Source organism: Ictalurus furcatus, chromosome 15 (genome assembly GCF_023375685.1).
Source record: "Ictalurus furcatus strain D&B chromosome 15, Billie_1.0, whole genome shotgun sequence".
NCBI lineage: Eukaryota > Metazoa > Chordata > Actinopteri > Siluriformes > Ictaluridae > Ictalurus > Ictalurus furcatus.
Window position 1 is genome coordinate 1,439,082 of NC_071269.1, and position 22,788 is coordinate 1,461,869.

Here is a 22,788-nt window from a genome sequence, read left to right on the forward strand (position 1 = left end):
GTCACTCGTGTACACTCGTGGATAGTATACCTTATCTATTGGGACATGATGGAGAAAGAGCGAGAGAACATGTTATTCATCGCAGATGGGGAAAATCACATACAGTATTACAGCAGCACAGAGAGTCAGAAAGTAAAATAAAAATATGAATAACAATAAATATATGACAAAAGAGCGCATCATGGTGGCTTAGTGGTTATCATGTTTGCCTCTCACCTCTGAGGTTGGGGGTTTGAATCTCACCTAAACCCTGTGTGCGCAGAGCCTGCATGTTCTCCGTGTGCTTTGGGGGTTTCCTCTCCCAGTCCAAAGACATGTGTTGTAGGCTGATTGGTTTGTCCAAATTGCCTGTAGTGTGTGTCAATGTGTGTGTGATTGTGCCCTGCAATGGGTTGACACCCTGTGTACAATACTGCTTTGCTTTATTGTACTTTATATGATTTATTGAGATTTCTTCAAGCAGGGTCCTGGATGGAGCAGAGAAAAGACACCCTGCTCCAAGAAAGGTTTTCTGCTCTGTGATTACCATTAGAATGGTGTAGAATTACTGATAAAAAGCAGCCTTTCTAGCCTCCCCATGACTTCAGTGGGAACAGTTGAAAAACTCCATTGTATCTTTTTAGCCAGGAACCACAAGCTCACTCACTACAGTTCTCAGTGTATAAGCCCCAACAGTACTGTCTGAGAATTATATCAGTAGCCTATTCTATGAGGCCCTTCATCACAGCTCCAACAGGGATAGGATCCTTCTCTTGGCTGAGTTGAATGTCAGGAACCCTTGGTGCTGAATTGATGCAGTGACCACAATGAACCATGTGGGAAGTTTCAGCACGTTATCACTCCTCAAATGAACCTCAAATAATACCACCTGATTACTTACATGACAATTACGTTGACAGCATTTTAATTACATCTTCATTCTGTCATGAGAAATACAATAGTGTTGATTAATTGTTCATATATGGCCAGCAGTTAAGGATATTCTGCCATAAAACTAGCATATAGTTTCTTGATACACTCATCTTCAGTGTTTTGCAAGAATTCACTTTTTTATGGTAACCAAATAATTTGATTATAAAAGCTTCACATTAGACTCATATTAAGCTTATTCAAGCCTGTTTTTTTGTTGTTTTTTGTTTTTAAAAAAACTCCCAATCTTTGCAATATTGAAAAATATGCCCAAAAACATATGCTCATTCTATGAAAGTAATGGCAAGTCTTCTGACTTAAGCTTCAAACTTTAGCATGTCACATAGGAACATCTTGAGAACTGTTGGAAACGCAGGAGTAAATAACACAACTGTGATCAACTGAAGGTTACTTTGAAGGATCTAAAACATTTTGTAAGGTTTTAATGGGTATCACACTTCCTGATCTGGGGATTCGATTATAAAGAACCCGCTGAAGTCGATGTCATTATTGGATTTGATGGACAACCAGCAAGTATGCAAACAAGTGTTATTCGGATGAATACGTTTATGGAAGTGTCAGTTTGTACTTACAAGCTGCTCTCCTCATGGGTAAGAGGATTCGATTATTGTGGCCTTCTTTAAACAACTGAGGAAAGAAAATGAGTATTGTGGGAGACTTGTGTGCACCCATCTGGCCAAACTGTTTAACAAGCCATCTTGTGAGTGGTCCCCAAGAAAAAATAAACCAGAGCCCTGTTTCCAGATGCTCTCTAGCCTAAGAGAAACCCCACCCAAACACACACACTCACACTGCTTCATGTGAAAAATCACTATCCTGTGTTGGGGGAAACAAACCCAGGGTTTATGGTGAGTAATTGCAATACACATTTTTGCATGTGTGCATTCTTGTGTTAGAGTTGTAAAGATGAAAAATGCATCCCAGTGCAGTTTGGATTTCTACAAGCCTCTCTGCTGTGCACACAATATGAGACCGATTCCAGGCAGCTTTTGGTCTTTTGACCAGGTGCAAATACAATAAACTGACACAAAAGATGTAATTGATTCATCCATTTTCTGTACCGCTTATCCTACACAGGGTCGCGGGGGAGCCTGGAGTCTAGCCCAGGGGACACCCTGAATGGGGCACAAGCACAAATGCACACACACACTCACACACTGTGGATAATTTAGAGATGCTAATCAGCCTACCATGCATGTCTTTGGACAGGGAAGAAACCGGAGTACCCCCAAAGCACAGGGAGAACATGCAAACTCATAGGGTAGAGGCAAGAATTGAAGCCCCAACCCCAGAGGTGTGAGTCAAATAAATGTGCTAAATATATATATAGATGCAAATATTTTGACAACATGCCTTAAAAATGACTGCCCAAGTTATATTTTCCTTTGTGAGTGAATTTAAAAGATCATACAGACTCGGGGTCGGGTGAGAAGGTATGGTGTAAATGAGTGTATAATGATATAATGACTGTACATTCCAACACAAAATACAGTTACAGGCATGCACCTCTTTTGTTTCTTTACTGAAAAATCTCACAAAATAAGCTGGTGGTCGGGTTTGTTTACAGAGAAGGGGACGGAGGAGAATTTACACAAGTCAGTGAGAAAGTGGGTGTGGAGCATGAAAGATCATGAGCGAGAAACACAGAGAGAGAGAGAGAGAGAGAGAGAGAGAGAGAGAGAGTGGAGGGGAAAGGGGGGCAATGGTGGGGTGATATAAAACCTCCCGAGCACAAACCATGCTTTAACCTGCCAGTGTGTCCTGCGCAGAACATATTCAGTCACAGGAAACCCCTAAGCTCTCCAGCAGCACTCTAACATACGCTGTCTTCTCTCACACACTGCAGCGTGCTCACAAAGAGGATGGCCATGAGGAGAATGAATGAAATGTGCAGAAGGATGGCTCTAACTTTAGTCTTCTATGTTCTGCTGTTTCACAGTAAGTACAAGCTGAACGCCTCAGTAAATTCTGATTTTTTTTATTTTATTTTATTTTTTTAAATTCCCACATGTTAACTTTTGGAGCTGTTTCTGATCGTTAAACCTTTTAATTCATTTATGTTAACTAAAAATGATTAGAAGAGTGGAATTCAGCCAGGATGGCTATTTTTCGTTTATTTTATTTTTTTCAGAACTCATAGGACAGAATGATTTCATTTCACTAGGATGGTCTATAACTTTACATCGTGCTCTCGAAGGTACATTCATTAAGCAGAAGAAGTAGCTTGTAACTATTAAACCCAAGTAGGCTTGTTTTAAAAAGTAGCGGGAAGATGAAACAAAGAGGGCTGGCTCAGAGTGGAAACTTGCCGTTAACATAATTATGGAGTTTATCCTACTCATGGACTGGGTGGAGCCGGGCAGGCGTTTGTGTGTGTGTGTGTGTGTGTGTGTGTGTGCGTGTGTGTGTGTGATGGAAATATAGAAGACAGTAGGCAATACACAGCCATTTTCTTCTCTTATTAACAAGCCTTTTCAAAAGGAAAACTTCTTAGCGCCTTTTTTTATGCTGCACAAAGGATGGGGTCCTTCCTGCATGTTCATCCAGAGGAAATGAGTGTTTACTTTACCAGTCACTATGATGGACGAGGTTGTGTGTATGTTTTGTAACAAAGCAAGTGAGTGCATGTCTGTTGATTTATTGGATTAAAATACTTGAAAGTGACACTCAATTTAGCAGCAGGCATGCTCGGTGGTTTCATAGAGTCATTTCTAGCCTCTTCTACTCTGCCCATTTCTATTGAAGGTAGCTAGTAGCGCTACTGGTAATTGCAGGGTGAGGTCTGACTTGGACGCTCTACACGTAAGGGCCCAAGGTCGATTTTTTTTTTCTGTTTTTTTTTCTTTCTCGTAGTCCAATGGAACAACTTCTGTAAAGCTTGGTGGCAGCACAAGGTAGCCTTTACCAGGAAAGTAGACTTGGCAACAAGAAGTTCATGGAAACACACCACTACACTGCCAATAGTGAGGGAAACGCAGCAGTGGGTTGAAGCAGCACAAACACATTTACAAGACACACACACATTTGATATTTATGTTATATTTATGTCAGAGTTTGGCTTAGGTTGTCCATGTCACGTCGTGTAAAGATTACAGGTCCCAAAATCTTCAAGATGACCTCGAACATATTAAGCATGTCTTTATATATTCTAAATAGTGCTTGAAATAATAAAAATGGATGCTGAACGGGTTTATTTCACAGCCTAGGCTGAAGAGTTTCCCAATTAATTAACCTTCAAAAAACTTTTAAGCTGCCCCTCCCTTGCTTGGAACACAGACTAACACATATGATCATTCCCACCGGTGTGTTACATTGTTGACACTGGTGTGCAATTGACACTAATGTGAGGGATTCTGGTGGTCAATATTCACTTTCCAGTCAAACATGGAAAGATCACGGAATTTTCAGAAGCTCAGGACGGCAAGCAGGTTCATCAAAGTTGACATGCATCATAAAGAAGATGGCAGGTGTAGGTGGGACGGTCAGCACCACGTCTGAATTAGCAAATAAAATCTAACACATGAGTGGAAAAGGCAGTTTCACTATTTCTTGGACAGTTTCACGAAATAAAAGATCTCTCCGCTGACAGTTTGAAAACCTATATTAGAGAGACATTAGCTCTCAGCTGTTAGTAAAGCGGGTAGACGAGAGAAAAACATGGACTGATCTTAAAATTGTAGGCAGAATGTGTGAACAGATCAAATTCTTCTCACGCTTGCATCAGTACTATTTCAGTTCATTTCCCCATGGGCTGGAATCGAGCCTGAACCTGAATTTTTCAGTCAGGTGGCAGAGCGGTAGCCGTCTAACTGAAATGACGTTGCGCTGTCCTGGTCTCCTTGTGGAATTATTTCAAAGGAAAGCCAAACTGTAGTTGGATTTGACAGAATCCTAAATTTTCACATTTTAATTTGACTTGCCATACTACATACCTACTGTATGCAAACCATGCTTCGTCTCTCCTGCGTTGTAGGACGCTTGCTTGTTTCCTCTGATTGTTTATGAGTGACCATCTGCCTGTGTTCCCCTTGCTCTTTTTGGATTTAGTTCAGTTTGACTTTCATTGTATACAAACTGTATATAGTATGCTTGTGAATAGATACAGTGTAAATAATGGTAAGAAGAAAGTCAATGCCATTTCTATTGAAAAAGGTTTCTCATCATGATCGGTTAGGGAGTAAGGGGAGAATGTGTATGTTATCTCTTTTTGTCTAAATAAGTTTGTCTAGTTGTTAGTTTTTGTTTGTTTGTTATTTTGGCCTAGTTGGCTTTTGAAGATTATATCCACACCCAGTGTGATCAGGAAGTTGCGTGTTTCCATTGCTAATGTTGTTATTGCAACACACAAGGAGAACGTCCAGTCCAGAGCTCCAATTACATACACAACACCCTTGGCAACAGCTGGGCCAGTCTGGAGAAACACTGAGGAGCACAGGACGTAATCCACATCCAAGCATCTAGCTTCCCTGAAGTTTATTAAGCAGCTTAGCATTATCGAAATATAGATGAGACCTAACTGACATTTTTATAGGCTCCACCAACACTGGTCAGCTATTCAGTGAAGAGCAGATGTTAACTTTCACTAGCTTTTTGCCGCACAAAAATCACACAACCTTGGCACAAACAGAAGGTAAGTCCTTGGCTGCAAGTGTCCATGTACATTATTGAGTCACCTTTCTGTAATAAAAGCAAGACAGATGGCAAATTTCAATACAAAAAGCATCCCATAAGGAACAGTGAGATCATTATGCAGCCCCATATCACTCAGCCTCACATCTGGAACATTCTCTCTGACAGACAGTCAAGTCCCTAGCCAAAATAAATATGAGCCAAAAATTGCCATTCACTTTCTCATGGCCTGCAGCTATTCATTTCTGCAGTCTCAGACCGTTCTGGCAAAATTCATTTAACATTGCCTACTTTCGGTTGTGGAACTATTATGTAAAAAAGAAGTGCATAAGGTCACCCTCTTTGGGTGTGCTTTATCTCAAGGGACCCAACAAAACAAGGTATAGAGTTATAATTGATGTGAGGTGATGGCCTTAGTTTGGCAATTCAAGCTGAACTCACACAAGCAGAGATGATTATTTATTCATTTATTCATTCAACTTCACTAATAGCTTTAATGGTTGTGGTGGCTCTTGAGTCTTGAGATCTTGAGAGGGTTCAATCCCTGCCTCTGCCCTGTGTGCACGGAGTTTGCATGTTCTCCGCGTGCTCCAGGGGTTTCCTCCGGGTACTCCAGTTTCTTTCCCCAGTCTAAAGACATGTGTTTTAGGCTGATTGGTATCTCTAAATTGTCTGTGTGCGATTGTGCCCTGCGATGGGTTGGCACCCCATCCAGGGTAATCCCTTCCTTGTGCCCCGAGTCCCCTGGCTCCAGGCTCCCCATGACCCTGCGTTAGATAAATGGTAGAGAAGATGGATGGATGGATGAAAGAGATATTTCTGAATGAGTTCTGTATTTTTATACAATAAGACGAAACAGCACCACACCTTATATTCAACAACATTACATTATTGGCAATGCTGGTACATGTTAGCAACAAGAACACACAACTTACCCAACATTCGAGAGATTCAAAAACATCAAGGGTACGGATATTACTAAGAGGCCATATCATAAATATATGCTTGTTTGAAACAACAGCATGTGGTAGTAAGAGAAAACATGCATCTGTACTCATTTTTTCTTTCTCAGTAATTGCTCTCCTCATAATCCTTTGTTCCCGTCACTGTTGGCATAGTGATACAATTTTACAGTTGCTAGGCGTTTAACAGAACCCATGCATGCTCCCAACACTGCACATTCATTTCGAATGAGAAACTCTGGCTCAACAGGCTCTGGCAACACGCACATCCAAAGACCTAAGTCAAAACATTAGAGTGTAATTAGCCCAAAGATACACACAACTCTGAGCAGTGGAAAATCACAAGCCATCAGAGTCTAGTGCTTGCATCAAATCCAGTAGTTCCACAGATAGAGAAGTTTAGGTTATAGATTTACCTGAGTGAATCCCCAAAGACATTTTACAACCAGCTTACGTAACAACAAATGATTTGTAATTCTGCAGAATAAGCACAGGGAAATACTAATCACAAAGATGCATTTTTTTCTTTGCTTGTCATTACATTTGTAAAAAAATTTTCCTTACTAATAACTTGTTAATAAAGAGAGTTGACTAAACAATGCTGGTACAAGCATAAGGTTTGCATGAGGAATAAACACATAGCGGCCCTTTAAGTCCTGCAGTAATTGCCCTAGGTAGTTAATGGTGAACAAAGAACACAGGGGCTATTTGATCTAATGTTCCCTAATTGAAAACATAAGATTGTATCCTTTTCCTGCCTCTGAGAGCACCAGGGCTTTCTCATGGCTGCCATTCCCCCCCATAACCACCGTTTTTAAACACCCCAGGGGATTTGTTATGGTTAGCCAAAAAGGAGGGAGAGTGCAAACCCCAATCTCAGTTTTCTTTTGTGGGGGAAAAAAAAGTATTCTTGAAGCCCTACAAATTGTCTGCTATGTCTTTCTCAAAAAGCATTGTGTAGGTTCAGTTTGCAGTGAACCGAACTTTTAGATATCCAGTTAGCCGATGCCTGTATTCATCTGTACACATATGTCAAAGAACCAGAGCTTGGATGCAATCCATGCACATGAGTGCATGTTGTTAAGAGCAATGGGGTGTGGGGTGTTGGGGGTTGTAGCTAGTATTCTGACCAAGAGTAAGCTCATATCTGGATTACAAATGGGGGTCCTGCATAAGAAAAGGGTTTGAGGCACAACTTTGAAAATAAATAAATAAATAAATAAATAACGTCTAATTATCCAACTTTCAGATTTTGAATTCTGTCCTAGGTGCTTACAAGAAGCCTGGCATTTGGCCTAACATATCATAACAATCCGAATATGGTAAAAACTGCATGTCTTAGGGTTTACGTATAATGAACTGAAGATGTTCTGTAAAGGTTTTAAGACAATACATTGGGTGGTTAAATTTTGAGAGCTGTGTTGGAATATGGGGAGTGCCCCAGTTCACTCCCACATGGCCTGGTCTGACCATACCTAAAAGCGTTGATGTCATAGCTTGTTTGAGGACTCAAGGGCCTTAGATAACATTCCTAGACTGGAGGTAATTTAATTCGTTTACTCTGGTTTTATTTATTTAAAATAAAAACTGTTGGAGTATAGACTCCAAACCTTCACAATTAGCCTGTCCAGGTACATAAATAGGTCTCTCACTCCTGGTGGAGAGAATAACCAATGTGTGGCTAACATTTCAGTCAAAGTGTGGATGTAGATAAATGTAACCTTACTTTGTGGAATTTGAGCTTGCATTTCAAACACTGGTTCCTGATGGAACAAAATGAAGCTGCTGAACTGCTGCACAAACATCTGGAAGTAGGGGTTGACAACAAGGATGAGGAAAGCTGATGTTCTTTCTCAGATCCTGGGTGGAGCAGCTGTGTGAGCCCCAGGCTTAGGGCCAAGTCTGAGATTTTAGTGCAGAGTACACAAGGAGGAGAAAAGCTCCATGGAGACCTCCACATCTGCCGCAGTGGAGAAACTACTCCCTGCCAGATGCCACATGTTTAGTTCTCTCTGAGTGAAACATAGAGCTGATTACAAGACTAGTCTTCATAATGATTCTCAGCATGACCTTTAATTCCTCTCTGCCCTAGGTCATTTGTTTGTTTGGCTTTCACAATTAGACTACTGAAATTCGACACCAAAGGCATGGTAGGAAGAGAGGGATTATGATTAGAATCCAATCGTAACCATTTCATGAAAGAGAGAGAGAGACAGAGAGAGACAGAGAGAGAGAGAGAGAGAGAGAGAGAGAGAGAGAGACGGAGAGAGACAGAGAGAGAGAGAATCTACAAGTGGTGTTCTCAATAGCACTATCATATTGTTATAAATGAGGAATTTACATGTGGATGTTGTATCTAAAGACATATCATTTTGAACTAATATATATATATTTTTTATTATTATTATTATTTAATTTTTTTAAAAAAGTTTTCAGTGGTCTACTTGTTCTGGATAATATCAGACATCATTTCAAATTCTTCTGGGACGGTTGTAAATTCCTGGGGATAGTTTCAGTACTTTCAAGGGACCTCCTCGCGTCTTTTGCGGGAATATATAATAACACGGGTGGAACAAGTATATTTTTTCAACATCGCACTGGCTCTTCCTGTGTGCCGTTTCCAATCTGGAAAACACATTTAGACGTGACATCTCTCAGGGCTTCTGATGAACACTGAGGCTCTTCGGGTAGTGTCAATATGTCACATATCACACATGGATCGATGCACACTGTAGGGAGTACAGTTGTACTTGGACTTGCAAAATGATCTCTCTGGGATGATAGCTGATTTCTAACATCAGCAGATATGATTATGCGATGTATAAAATGACACAAACTTCATCTTAATTAAAAACATCTTGTGTTGACATTCCAGACATGTTAAACTGGACTGAGATTACTACTTATGTCCTTTGAAATGATCAAATTGTGTTTATTATTATTATTATTATTATTATTATTATTATTATTATTATTACTATTATTATTATTATTCGATTTCTAAGTGTGCAGAAATCATGGACATGCAAGCTAACTATATTTTGATGTGACTAAGAGAACCACAGCCAGCTTTGTACTTTGAAGCAACTCGACACTTTGTGTCTCATTCACACTCAGGGTGTGGTTAGAGAACTAGAGACCAAGTCTTGAAATGGAGTATGAGAACATAAAGAGAACATAAAGATCCACAATTGGGTGGGCATTTGGTTATATATATTATTTTTTCAGCCATTCAAATGACCAAGAAGTTGTATTAAATGTACAGATGGATGCCAAATTAAAGCAAAAACAGAAGGCTCTGTTATGAGTATGAAAATGATGTTAATCATATCCTACAGCTTTCACCAGATCTCAACCCATTGGACCATGTTAGACAAGGAGGGAAGATCTTTTGGAGGGATTATGTTCATCTCTTCAGTACAGTTCCAGAGGTTCACAGAATCTCTATCAAAGCACATTGAAGCTGTTAAAGCCCAAAAACATAAGGCCCTTTATGAAAGTCTGTCTTTATGTATATGTTGTCACAGTTTTTAATGATGTCATGATGTAGAGTTATTTACTAATGTAGTAATTATTTTAACGCAGCACACAGCATATACCCAGAATGTGACTAGAGTGCTGTGCACTTATAAGGTAACAGAAGCACTCGCTTGTTTGTCCGAGGCTTGCAAGAGTGTGCGCATTCTTCTTAAAAGTTATAGCTTCAATAAACATGCCAGCTTCTGGTCTATATGAGTTAGCGTGCTGTGTTAGGAACAGTTCAGAATTAGGTCCAGTCCAGCCAGTATCACACAGTGTGATTTTTCCGTGACCCCGAGTGGGGCCACAGTTGTATACAAGGAACATATTGTTTAAGAATGTTCACGCAATCTTTTAGACATGTCGTTTTTGTAGGTTTTTTGAAGAATGGTGTGTTTATTGAGGTCATTTTAGTAATTGTGATATATGTGGTATATGAGCTCTGAAATAAAGGTCTTCTCTATACTCCACATGGTTAGCAAGATTAACACTTTTCGAATTTTTATGGGATTATTAATATCAAATCACTTTAACTGCGAAGTTTTATATAAGTATGGGTTGATATATGCACTAAATGTGGACTGACACCTGTGAAGCCTAACTGATTCCCTCAGTGGAGATTTTAAGAGTTGGAAAGCTGTGGGTGTGGCAGTGTGTTCTCTGATACACAAAGGCAAGCCACCCAGCATGTGTCCTAGTCAGCATTCTGAAGCTTAGGTGACAATGAGTTTGAGGATTAGGGAATGCCAGGAATGTCTTAAGCAAGGCTTTTCGTTTTAGAAGGCTCAGAGTCAGCACGGCAAATGATCTGCTGATGAATACATTAGATTTTTTGTTTGTTTGTTTGTTTGTTTTTTTATCCATAATTGTTGGATTAAAATTACAGACAAGGGTAAATGTCACATTTGTGGCATTTATTTGAATAACAGCTAGGGCTCATTATTATATGCATCATTGAGAACATTAGTATTGCAGCTTGTTTTAATGTTTAAAGTTCTCAATGTCCTCATTTCAGAGCTGGAAAAGGTTTTAATAAATCAGACTTCTGTTACAGTTTATCAAGTTGCCAAAAGTAATAATATAAGGGAATAAATCACACACACACACAAAAAAAACAACAAACAGGATAATCCGAGAGCAATGCAGTCATCACAAGCATGACTGCTTTACTACATTCATGTACAAAAGTTAGTCAATGTACAAAAGTTAGTCAGAATTTTTTGTTTGTTTGTTTATTGCAAATAGGTATCACAAAAGTGTATATTTTCTCCACATTATCCCCAATATATATATCCATCCATCCATCCATCTTCTATACCGCTTTATCCTTTTCAGGGTCACGGGGGAACCTGGAATTCTCCAGAAAAATTTCAATTCAAACCTAATTTATGTCACACGTTTAAGGTTTTCATTTGACTCAATATTTTGCCCAGAGGAGCATTGTTGGGGTGGCAAAGCTAAAGGTCTTGACTCTTTTAGGCTAATGTCATGATGAGAATGTTAGCCTACACATTACTGGGGGGGGAAAAAAAAAAAAAAAAAAAAAAAAAAAAAACATGCCACATTGTTTTCTTTCACCTCAGCCACAAAGTAAACATGCCACCCTTGTGAAAGAAACACTAAAAGTGCAACAGCTCATTAGACTGCTTTGTATACAGATGCTTTGCATGTGGTTCCATTCCTTCATGTGAAATTTGAGTTAGATTTTTAAAAAAAAGTTGTGCTGAGAGAAAGAAGATGAAGTCAAATGATGGATTAATGTCTTTAAAAAGCTCAGGGTATGGAGATTTTCACATTAAAAAGAAATGTTATTATCTGTGGAAGAAACATGGGTGGGTCATCCCTTGTCCCCCAGGTGACACTTACAGTATTATGTAAAGGACGATGAGTTAAGTTAATGAAAACTATTTGAATTCAGTAATTATCTCGCACACTCAAGTAAGCAGGTTGAGTAACACTGTAAAGAAATCAGTATGATTTTACATTAAGATTCCCTTAACTGACAATATTTAACACAATAGTTAACGTGAACAAACCATCACCTTCAGCATTAATACACAATAAGAAAAACCACACTAGCAAAGTAACTAACACTTCATTAACAATTGATGTTTTTAGATAATAAACTAAATAACCTAAATAATTACCTGCGTTAACCAACGTCTAAAATATCGACGTTGGTTAACGTTGGACGTTGGACGTTGGTTATAGACTCTATAGCCTTAATGAGTGAAATGAAACCAGCAATGATCAACACAGTATGAACTAACACCTTAATGAAGAACATTTTGGGGTTTGTTAACTGGAGAAATTCCGAACGTAGGCTGAAAAAGCAAGTTTGAATATTTACACCTGGAGACCAGAGATCAGTAAGTTATCAACATTTAGGTTATCAACAATCTGTCTTATGTTGTGATTTTTACATGTACAGTCTAACAGCTTTCTATGCCCTGATTTCACAATACTGCTCATTTCTAAAATGCTCACGTGACAATTATATCTGCATAGGTGATTATCACGTTATCCTTTCAGATTTTAGTATTGCATTTGCATTCCTTATTGGAACACTGGGCTTGTTTTAACTTTTCATATCCAACATTTTCTGTTTAGCTTACCAGGGGCAGACTGAGACTACAGTGGCAATTCAAACAAATACAGTCACACAGCCTATCAGCACGCAGACGTTCCCCAGAGTACCTGATCCAAGTGATCCAAGTACCACAAACCCCACAAATAAACCCACGGAAGGACCAACCACTGAGGGTAAGAACTCTCCTAAACACAATTTCCATGTGCACAGGTCTTTTACTAATGCTTATACAAATTCAGCCATACTATATGAGTCTGAGCATATTAACCATTATTATAAGCATCACCAATAAGCCATATGCACTATATATAAATTAGTTTAAAGGAATTGTGAATATATTGCAGAAAATCGTCCATTAAAAAGAGAAAAGATAAATAATAAAGACGTGAATACTGTTTGTGCGCCTATGTGTACATGTGTCTACACAATGTCAACTAGTCTTGCTCTGAGAGAATACAGTAAGCTGGTGATTATTAATCACAATTGCACATTGTTAATCATAATATAGGCTACGTCCTAATATCTTTACATTATATATAAAGATATTTATATATATTTTTTAATATGATATTTTTACAGTTTCTCAAGGTACTTCTCAAGGTACAACCAAGGATACACTCCTAAAACTCACAGAACTGCAGACAGACACATACCCCCTACATACACAAATTTCTGAAATCCTATCTACTTCTGAGGAAACCACATCACAACTCATGGCAAAAAACGGTGACGACCATCCTAAAAGCAGCGAAAACAACAACAACAACACAGAGAATAACAGTCCAAATGAAACGGTGAGTGATTCTCACATGCAGTGTGTATTCCTTCAAAATATTTTTCAAGTCACCGCGCAAACAAGAACGTATATACCACAATATGCACTCACATTTTTTACAATTACTTTCTTTTCTCAGAATGTAATAAGTGTGAAGCACCAATCTCCCAACTACGTGAATCCAACACCTCACACACAGGTAACTATGCAGGAACTGAGTAAGAACGAATAGTAGTTCTTCATTAACACTTATTCTTAATTAATTAATTAATTAATTCCTCAATATGTTAGTAGGAGTTCACTAGTAACTATACAGTAATTACTGAGTCTTAAGAAGTAATTACTGAGTCTTACATTTCCCTGCAGTAATACTAGCTAACTGTGTTCCTTTTAAAATAACTTATTGATTAATTACTGATCACACTAGCATTAATTCCCATTAGCTAAGCCTTGCATTCCGTCTGGAGATCTCCGACCTAATATATTACAACCTATTCCAATACTTCAGTGTCTAAAATGTAAACGTCTATATGAGTTATTACAGGTGTCCTCGGAAGGGCATAGGGTTGTAGTGTTGTTTTTATTTAGCTAGTTTTAGTCTAAAGAGAGCGATGGACGATAATAATCTACAAAAGCACAAGGTTGTAGTGTAACAATGAGTAACATATATTCTTCATTAACAGAACAAGAACAACAGAGTAACACTTCAAGCATTACTAATGAGTTTCAGTTTATTGTTTAAACTCATATCCATATAGTTTCAATATATGCAAACAACATTCTTAAGTGATTCACACAACTTGGAGCCGTTGTGGTACAAAACAGGGCGGACAAAACGAATTAAAAGTTACATGCGAATTCCTTCAAACAAGTAAATAAAAATAATAACAAAGTCCATCAGGTATTCCTTACTTAATCTAATGTAATAATCTAATAGCATGATTTAATAGAAAACGAAATCTAAAAATCAGTGCATGCAATAAACTGTTAAAAATATAACAATTACTTCAAAAGAATGGCTTTCTGTAGGACTGAGATAATTACGAGGATACACGCTTTATATGGTTATTTTGTTCTTGCTTTATTTTTTAATAGATGCCGTAGGCGATTAGAAATCCCTTTGCATTCAAGAATAAGAACACATATAGCTAGAAATATATGTTACTGAAATATACTATATGTCACCGCTCTTAAACACCAACAGCATAGTGTGAGGCAACGGGAAGTAGATGAATTGTTTTAATCTCTTGCAAGCTTAAAATGGATGTAAGCATGGGTTGTTTTCAGTTGCAATAGTCTCTATGTACGCCTTTGCACACTGTCAGGGAAGGAAGCTTCAGTTAGGAAAGATTAATGCGTGGGCTAAGGCGGTTTGGGGTGATTTAGTGTATGGGGCCAGACTATGGAGATTCTGTTCCACTTGTCACTTTAAGGCAGCACTAAATTATCTTTTCACACAACAGTTTAGCCAGTGAAGGAACAGGTGCTTCCACTCCCAGTGGCCTTGGGTTATTACCACCAAGGCACAGGAAGTGGTCTGTGAAGGTCTGTGGAGTAAGATATGGAATCTGTACAATACATTGTCCCATTGTTAGGGCTGGTGAGAATAACAGCAAAGAAAAGAACTGTTTTCCCTTTACGGGTAAAATTGCCAACTCTATGTGAAAATTTTTCATCAAGTCCAATTGACTATAACTTTGATTATGACAGGATGTTGAATGTTCTAGGGCTTTCATCTGACCACAATGAAAGCCTCACAGATGTCCTTGTGGAGGACTGGCAGAGGCACTTCATATGGAATGTAACACCTGCTTACTAGAGAAAGGACTCAGCAGTGATTTCTATTATTGTATCTCATATTTCATTCCCCAGCTAGGAACCATATTGTAGACATACATTACAATGATGTTTGGACATACGCTGCTTCACACATGTGCTGCGTGCACTACTAAGAACTGGAAATAGCCGTAAAAGAAAAGCATGGTGCCTTTTAGGAAAAGGGGGTGGTCAGAAATATTCTGATGATAGGAATGTATCAGGCCATGTCATGAGAGTTAACCTCATCCCAGCTAAACACTAAAGAGAATACACATTAGTAGAATTGATGTACCTGTCATTGCATGTTTAGGTGGGTTATGCTTGTTCTCTTAGAGGGAACAGTCACTGCAATCACTAGTCAATACAGTCACAATCAATACAAGGTTCTTCTGTCTGCTCATATCATGAAACATTTCTATCCTAACAGGAGTTATCACTTCCAAGATAACCTATACAGTACACACAAGTAAGTCAAGTCACAAATGCTTACAAACTGTAGTTTACTAGGTAGGGAATGGGTTTGGACTGTGGTCTGCTCTGTCCCACCCTGTGACTAAAGTAATATGTGTCAAAAATGGATTCACTGTGACGCTCTGGAAGCGTTTGCAGTGTTTTCATACAGATTCATGCACATACTGTTCCAATATTTTCTTGATCATGGTCCTTGGAGTAAAAGAGAAGAAGAGGGACAGAAAGAGAGAAAATGATAAACTGTCTCCACTAGCCCTATAATCCCCAACCCTTATGACTTCAAAATGAGGACGTGATTCATAAACGCTTCCAGAGGCATGTCAGCGCCGATATCCAAATCTGGATCATATTCTCTCTTATACCGCAATTTTTACCACATTAATTTAGTTACCTCATATTAAATACTGGTAAAACTTCTTCAGACATTCATGTAGTGCACATTTGAAGTGCCACTGCATGTTGATAGGTTATTCAGTACCACGTTTATTGGATAGTCCACTGTAGACACTCAAGCAGTAGACCAGTCAACAAACCATGTGTAGAATGTCAAAAGTCTGTCATGTGACTTTCATCAACCAGTCTATTAAGTTATTCTAAAACTATGTCACTGTTTTATGGTTGCTGATATTTAGTAGATATTGTGTACACACCCAAATCTCATTGTCCCTTTTATATATTTAATGACATGTTGGTAAACAGATAAACATCATTTGTTTAAATTTTGTTGTTGAGAATCAGTAGATAAGATGGTTCTTGACAGTCTATAAGTGGTTTGAAGAGTGTCTAAAATAGACCATCCAAATCAAGTGATCCTGTCTATTCATAGTGTAGCAATGTGGCTCGTTTCGCAGCAACTACGCCACCCCGAGAAAACGCAGGAAAATAACCCACAAATACTACTACTACACTTAGAACAGGCAACAGGCATGGGTTTCCACACAAAAATACATTTTATTTTGATGTTAAAAAGACTGGCCAAGAATTATTAAAAAAATTAATAAATAAATTTTTTAAAAATTTTTTTTAAAAAAAATAATAATAATTAACAATCATAGGAGGACTGAGGCTTCCTGTATGAAGGGCAGGGTAGTACGACAGCTCCAGCTATACAAAAGGGAAAAGAACCCCACCAATCAGAATCATACCCACAAAAATTCACTGCATTCACTGCAAATAAACACAGCGATAATAACGACCCTTAGGTAGGTAGAGCCTAAGGTGCAGCAAAGAACTCCCCCAGCCTCAGGAAGCACTCAGCTCCTACAAGGAGAAAACAAAAACACAAAGTCAATTACAATATCCTCAAAGCAGACAAACAAAAGAATAAAACAAAACAAAAAGAAACTTACTGTCACAAAAACACAGATAACCCTGAGCTCCAACTGATTACAGGTAGCAAGTTTACCAAGACTGACTAAAACCACTACTACCACATAGCAGTATCAGCATAATTGATAAAGACTGTTACAACACAGTTGAATTAAAGAAAGCTGATCTCAGTGACAGTAACCAACACAAAGCACAATAACAAAACAAAGCAGAACAAAGCAAAGCAAAATAAAGAAAAAATAAAACAGCCCAAGGCAGCCAAAAGCAAGCAAAGCAGTCCAACACCAAACAGAATCAAGCTGCAGCGTGGCTCCGAGTGACGTGGAGGGGCTATACCGATATGACCACACCTCACTCAGCCCGCCTTAACGCACGCAAAATCGAGGACCCTAACAACAAACAGGTGTTACAACTTCAATTGGAAAAGCATGCAAGATAGTTCAGCTCGAGTAACAGAACTAAACGATTTACCTACCGTGATCCGATGACATGATACTCACGATGTCACAACCGAAAATCATGACAGCGTCTTTAATAGTTGTGACGTCAACAGCTGCCGCTCCGACCGGAGCTACGTTAAACTACCATGCTACACAGATGGGAGCCTTGACGGCACACCGCACTGAGAGAGAGCAGCACATCACACCTGCACACAGTCTCAGTAGCCCAACGTCACACTAAACAAGTAAATCGCATGGTAAATGGACAACGCTAGCATCAAACAGCTAGGTGACAAAGCTAAATACACATACCTCTGTAGTCCATAGCAACGAAAGGAAGGGGCGGGTTTTCGACAATGACGCATTCTGGGAGGCCTAAACAACCACTTATATACTGTGGTACGAAGATAGCTCATTGGCCACGTAGTTAATAAGGGTGACGTTTTAACCCCGACACACACACACTACACTATCTACTGCAGTTTTTTACTGAATGAACAAAACTGCAGCATTATGGCAAAAACACAATGTAGTTTTTTCATCAGTTTCAATTTTATTGTAACAGTTAAGGAATAATAATTGCAGAATATGACGGGAAGGTGTACATCAAACTTAATAATAGGTAACACTTACAGCAAGAGGTGTGTGTTGAGAGACACAGAAGTATGACCTCTTAGGTTGTTTTCACAGTAGCATATTTTGGTCCTTGGAGCTCAAAGTTCAGTACAACTGATGAAGTGTGAATTCTGTTTTTTGTTGTTTTGTTTTTTTTCCTCTGAAATGCCCAGAGAAACAATCCCCACGGCTCGTGAAATTGGTCTAGGTCTTGGTTTGCTTTTATCAACACTGAAAACACAATAATTCAGTACTTCAGAATATAAAGAATAGTATAGTATATACAGTTGCAATCAAAATTGCCCATTGAAAATCAGGTTTATTGTTAAAATTTACAGAATGTTGTTTGCATGTATTTTAAATATATGGATATGAGTATAAACAATAAACTGAAACTCATTAGTAATGGCCGAAGTGTTACTTTCTTGTTCTGTATGTTAATGAAGAATACATGTTACTCATTGTTACATTACAGCCTTGTGCTTTTGTAGATTATTGTTCTCCATTGTTCTCTTTAGACTAAGACTGGCAGTAGAGTTTAGATGGTCCTATCAAAGACATAATAACTCAGTGCAGATAGGTGGACATCGATAAAGCTGTATCAGCCTTTTATGTTCTCTGAAAGGCCATAGCTTTACCCATTTCAATTCAAGAAGCTCTGTCCTGATAAAGATTATGGAGTATACCTTATATCTTTATTACAGAATCAGTCTTCAGAACAGATTACACAAGAAGCAGCAGTCATGGTGTTATTTAACAGTAAACCTTTCAACGGTGTTCAAAAAAGAGCAATGGCTAGGGTTACAACAACAAAAACAACATCCATTTTCAGTCCTCATAAACAATTACCCATGATAAATTGTATAAGTAAGTATAAGTATTAACTGGAAAAGGTGTAGGCTGAAGCCTTTGCTTATTATGCCTACCCTTTTTTCATGATAAATCTAGTAAGCGTCACTCTCATTACTAGATTTGATCTATCCAAATCCAAATCCAAATAAAACAGTCACTCAGGTCATTTCCCAAAACTTTTAGACATAACTACAGGATACACCGTTCATACATTAATAGGATAGTTTCAATATCACACACACGAATGATTCATTTTTTGAGTTTTATATTTGTTTACCACCTTATTCTTAAACATTTTTTTAAATTTGCAAAGTGAACTACACATTCTAAATTTCCTATCGCAATTATTCCCGTTTAGTTAACCCATTTGACCGATATGCATCTTTTTTGCCCTTATTCTTTTGCGTGTAAAAAAAAAAATTGTAAATGGTCTGCACTTATATAGCGTTTTTATCCAAAGCGCTTTACGCTGGTTCTCATTCACCCATTCACACACACACACACACTCACACACCAATGGTAGCAGAGCTGCCATGCAAGGCGCTAACTTGCCATCGGGAGCAACTTGGGGTTCAGTGTCTTGCCCAAGGACACTTCGGTACGTGGAGTCATCAAACCACCAACCCTATGATTAGTGGACAACACGCTCTACCACCTGAACCACAGCCGCCCTATGTACTTATGAAAAATTTCGCAGTAATATTTACAAAGCCAAGACACATGTATGCTTAACCTCAAATTCATAGGTACGAATGTGAAGTAAATGCCATATCCAAAACATTACTGACAGTTGAGAGACTGAGATTGTACGGCCGTCGATATAAACCCTGCTTTAGAGTAATATGAAGCCTTGAGAGAAGTATGACATGATGTGTGTATTCACTGGGGTGAGAATTTTCAGAGAGAACTCCTGGCTGAACCTTCTCCACCCAAAGACCCATTACTGACATCAAATGCACCCAACATAAGCTTTCCGCAAGCACCAATCATTACTTTATTCATTTCTCTCGCCATATTCCCTTTACACATTTACACATTACCCAGATTACATGATTTGAAGTCGATCGAGTCGAGGTTTACGTTAGGTAGTCTTCTCGTGCATGAATTTACACACACTCGGGAGCAGGAGTAGGATACGAACATTTTTCCAAATTTACAGGATTTTCATGAATACCACATTTCTTGTGTAAACACTCATACTAATAATTTATGAATAAATCCATTCATATCCAGATTGATAAATGAGGCCCAATGTTTTGCCAAGCAATATAGATGGGTTCTAGGCTCCATGCCCAGGTGCTTGTGCCTGGTGTTTAAACTTTAAGAGAAACTACAAAGAGAGCATAACAGTAGTTAAAGAGCTCTCTATACAACTCAGTGACAATAACAGTCCTCCTGGAGGCTCTAATTTTAAAGGCGTACTTGCAGTGGCTTAAAAGAAATCTGTGTATATCTACTGAATGTATAAGGTTATGAGCACCAGCAAAGCGTCACTAAGTAAGTTCCTATGACTTCTATAAATATAAATATCTATAGCTAATTCATGTCATTTTGTGTGCAGGGGGGAGATAGGAGGAGTTTGCCAATATTCACGTCCCTATTGGTGAGCGGGATAATCCTTGCTGCTGTCCTGGTCGGAGTATATATATGGAAGAACCACTGTCGCACAAATGCCAATAGCATGAAACTAGTGAGTACAAATCACACACAAACACAACATCTTCTTTTAGCTCCAATAAATCAAATCCTTTGTTCACCCTAATGACCATATGACACACAGTGCTCGACCACTTTTCCCTTACATAGTAGTGTGTTGCACTGGTCTAAGTGTATCAGGTACAGCAACATGGCTGTTTTTGTGTTTTGTTTTGTTTTGTTTTTTTTAAAAAAAAAACCTTCATTAAAATATCCAATCAACTGTGGTCAGTGAATGACTGAATGAAACTGTAATAATTAGCCACAATACCATATCACCAATTGCCAGTGTGTCTGGTGTGCAGAGAATAGTCCACAACCCAAACAGTTACAAAAGTTTAAATGAATTTAAATGTACGGAAATATGTTAAAATAAAATAGAATGTTTTTGACTTAAATTACATGGACTTACTTGCAAATTTTCGACAATTCATACCGTCATTAGCTGAGTCACAATTGATAGAAGAAATCATTTGAGTAGAACGAAGTTCAAGATTATAAGAAGGTGTAAATAAAAGTCTAATTAATACAAGGCAGTTTATTTTTCATGTAGAGGTTATTGAGTAGGACTGCAAGTATTCATTGTCAGTTATACATAAGTACTAATCCCCTAAATGACTACATGTATTTTCCTCCACTGAGCACATTCAATTTGAAGTCCAACCTCTTTGAAGACACATTCATTCACATTTGCCGTTGTGAAATTGAGAGATTAAAACAAACATGTATAATCTAATACTAGACGTTCTGTGTGTCAGTGAAAATGTTTCCTGTATCTACATCAGCTGTGGGTGTTTTAATCAGAGCCCACTGATTTAAGCTGCAAGACATTTTCAAGTGGATTTTTGTGTACAAGTTTTTTCCGGAAACGTGTTAGGCTTGTGATTAAGTGGCAAGAACCTGACACTATATCAGAAGAGGGTTTTTTTTTTTCCCACCACACACCTCTAAATCAGAGCAAATGCATTATCAGAGTGAAATATTACCTTTTTATATGCATGTCAAATTGGTACACGTTTTTCAAGCAATGAAGCTCATTAAAAAAGTGCAAGGCCCTTAACTTCTTAAAGAGACTGAAAAAATGAAGCTGAAGTTTTGCTGATTAATGGAAGTATTTTAGTACTAACAATGTTTGCTTCATATAAAAGAGGTTAAATGGGTACTAACAATGGATTTACTGAAAGACATTCTTATTTATCATGGGTATGCAGCAAGGGGAGAAAATTATTATTTACCCAGTGCGTGGTATGTGTTTTCCCCCAGGCAGAGGAGTCATACATGGCTGATGAAGATAACCAGGGCAACACTCTAGTGTCTGTGGCTCCTCTGAACCCACTTGAGAGCCAGGAGAAGCCAAGCCAGAATGGCGAGTCTCTAGAGGCAGTGAAGACCCAAAATCCTCCTGCTGCCACCAATGGTCACTCTACCACCAAAGCTGACACTGAGCTGTGAGAGTCCGTCTCACCTACACATGCTCTGGGTCAAAGTTCACCAACCCAGACCTACAAACAACACTAGGGAACTGACAAAACAAATGCACAGGCTCCCTTTTTTCTCTCTCTCTCTTTATCTCAATCGAATTAATAACTGGCTTCTAAGATGATAATGACCAGGGGGTGGGTTTCCCAAAATGTTTGTAATGCTAAATACTTTGTTATCTTATTCATAAGGATGCTCTTTAATTAACAAGCATTTACCGAAATGCTTTATTAACGTAGTGCATAAACTTGTTTGTAAATGAATGAGTAATCTGACCCATTATTTTTTCAAGTACTTTGTTATTCAGAGCTTGCATGCAGTTCTACCTCAAAAAAGGCAGAGGCTGCTCATTCCTATATATATATATATATATATATATATATATATATATATATATATATATATATATATATATATATATAAAGCCTCACAGTTTTATGGAGTGACTGTGATTTATTGCCCTAGTGGTAACTTGCTTAATTAGCATCTGTGATGCAGTGGGTAGCTTGGTCTTCTCAGAGCGCTAGTGTAGTAAGTTCAATCCACAGCTTTGTTGACTGTCTATGTGGGGTTACACATTGTTGATGTTAGATATACAAAAAACCAAATGAAGCAAACTGCATTTGAAAACTGTGTTCATGTAATGTCATCAGTTCACATGGAACCAACAAGTGTAAATTTATG

General features: G+C 38.3%; 1 protein-coding gene across 1 annotated transcript; it reads left to right on the forward strand.

Moving 5' to 3' along the window:
* The first annotated feature begins 2,592 nt into the window (after positions 1–2,592).
* cd34 (CD34 molecule) lies at positions 2,593–22,473 on the forward strand. The gene is made up of 6 exons (XM_053643863.1): positions 2,593–2,868; positions 12,651–12,803; positions 13,210–13,424; positions 13,545–13,604; positions 20,492–20,620; positions 21,889–22,473. The coding sequence occupies exons 1-6, from the start codon at positions 2,793–2,795 to the stop codon at positions 22,075–22,077; spliced, it is 822 nt and encodes a 273-aa protein (XP_053499838.1). The 5' UTR covers positions 2,593–2,792; the 3' UTR covers positions 22,078–22,473.
* Positions 22,474–22,788: the final 315 nt, after the last annotated feature.

Coding starts and splice junctions, on each gene's coding strand:
- cd34 (XM_053643863.1), top strand. CDS start 2,793: ATGGCCATGAGGAGAATGAATGAAATGTGCAGAAGGATGGCTCTAACT. Junction 2,869..12,650: donor CTATGTTCTGCTGTTTCACA/GTAAGTACAAGC, acceptor TTTTCTGTTTAG/CTTACCAGGGGCAGACTGAG. Junction 13,605..20,491: donor ATCCAACACCTCACACACAG/GTAACTATGCAG, acceptor TTTTGTGTGCAG/GGGGGAGATAGGAGGAGTTT.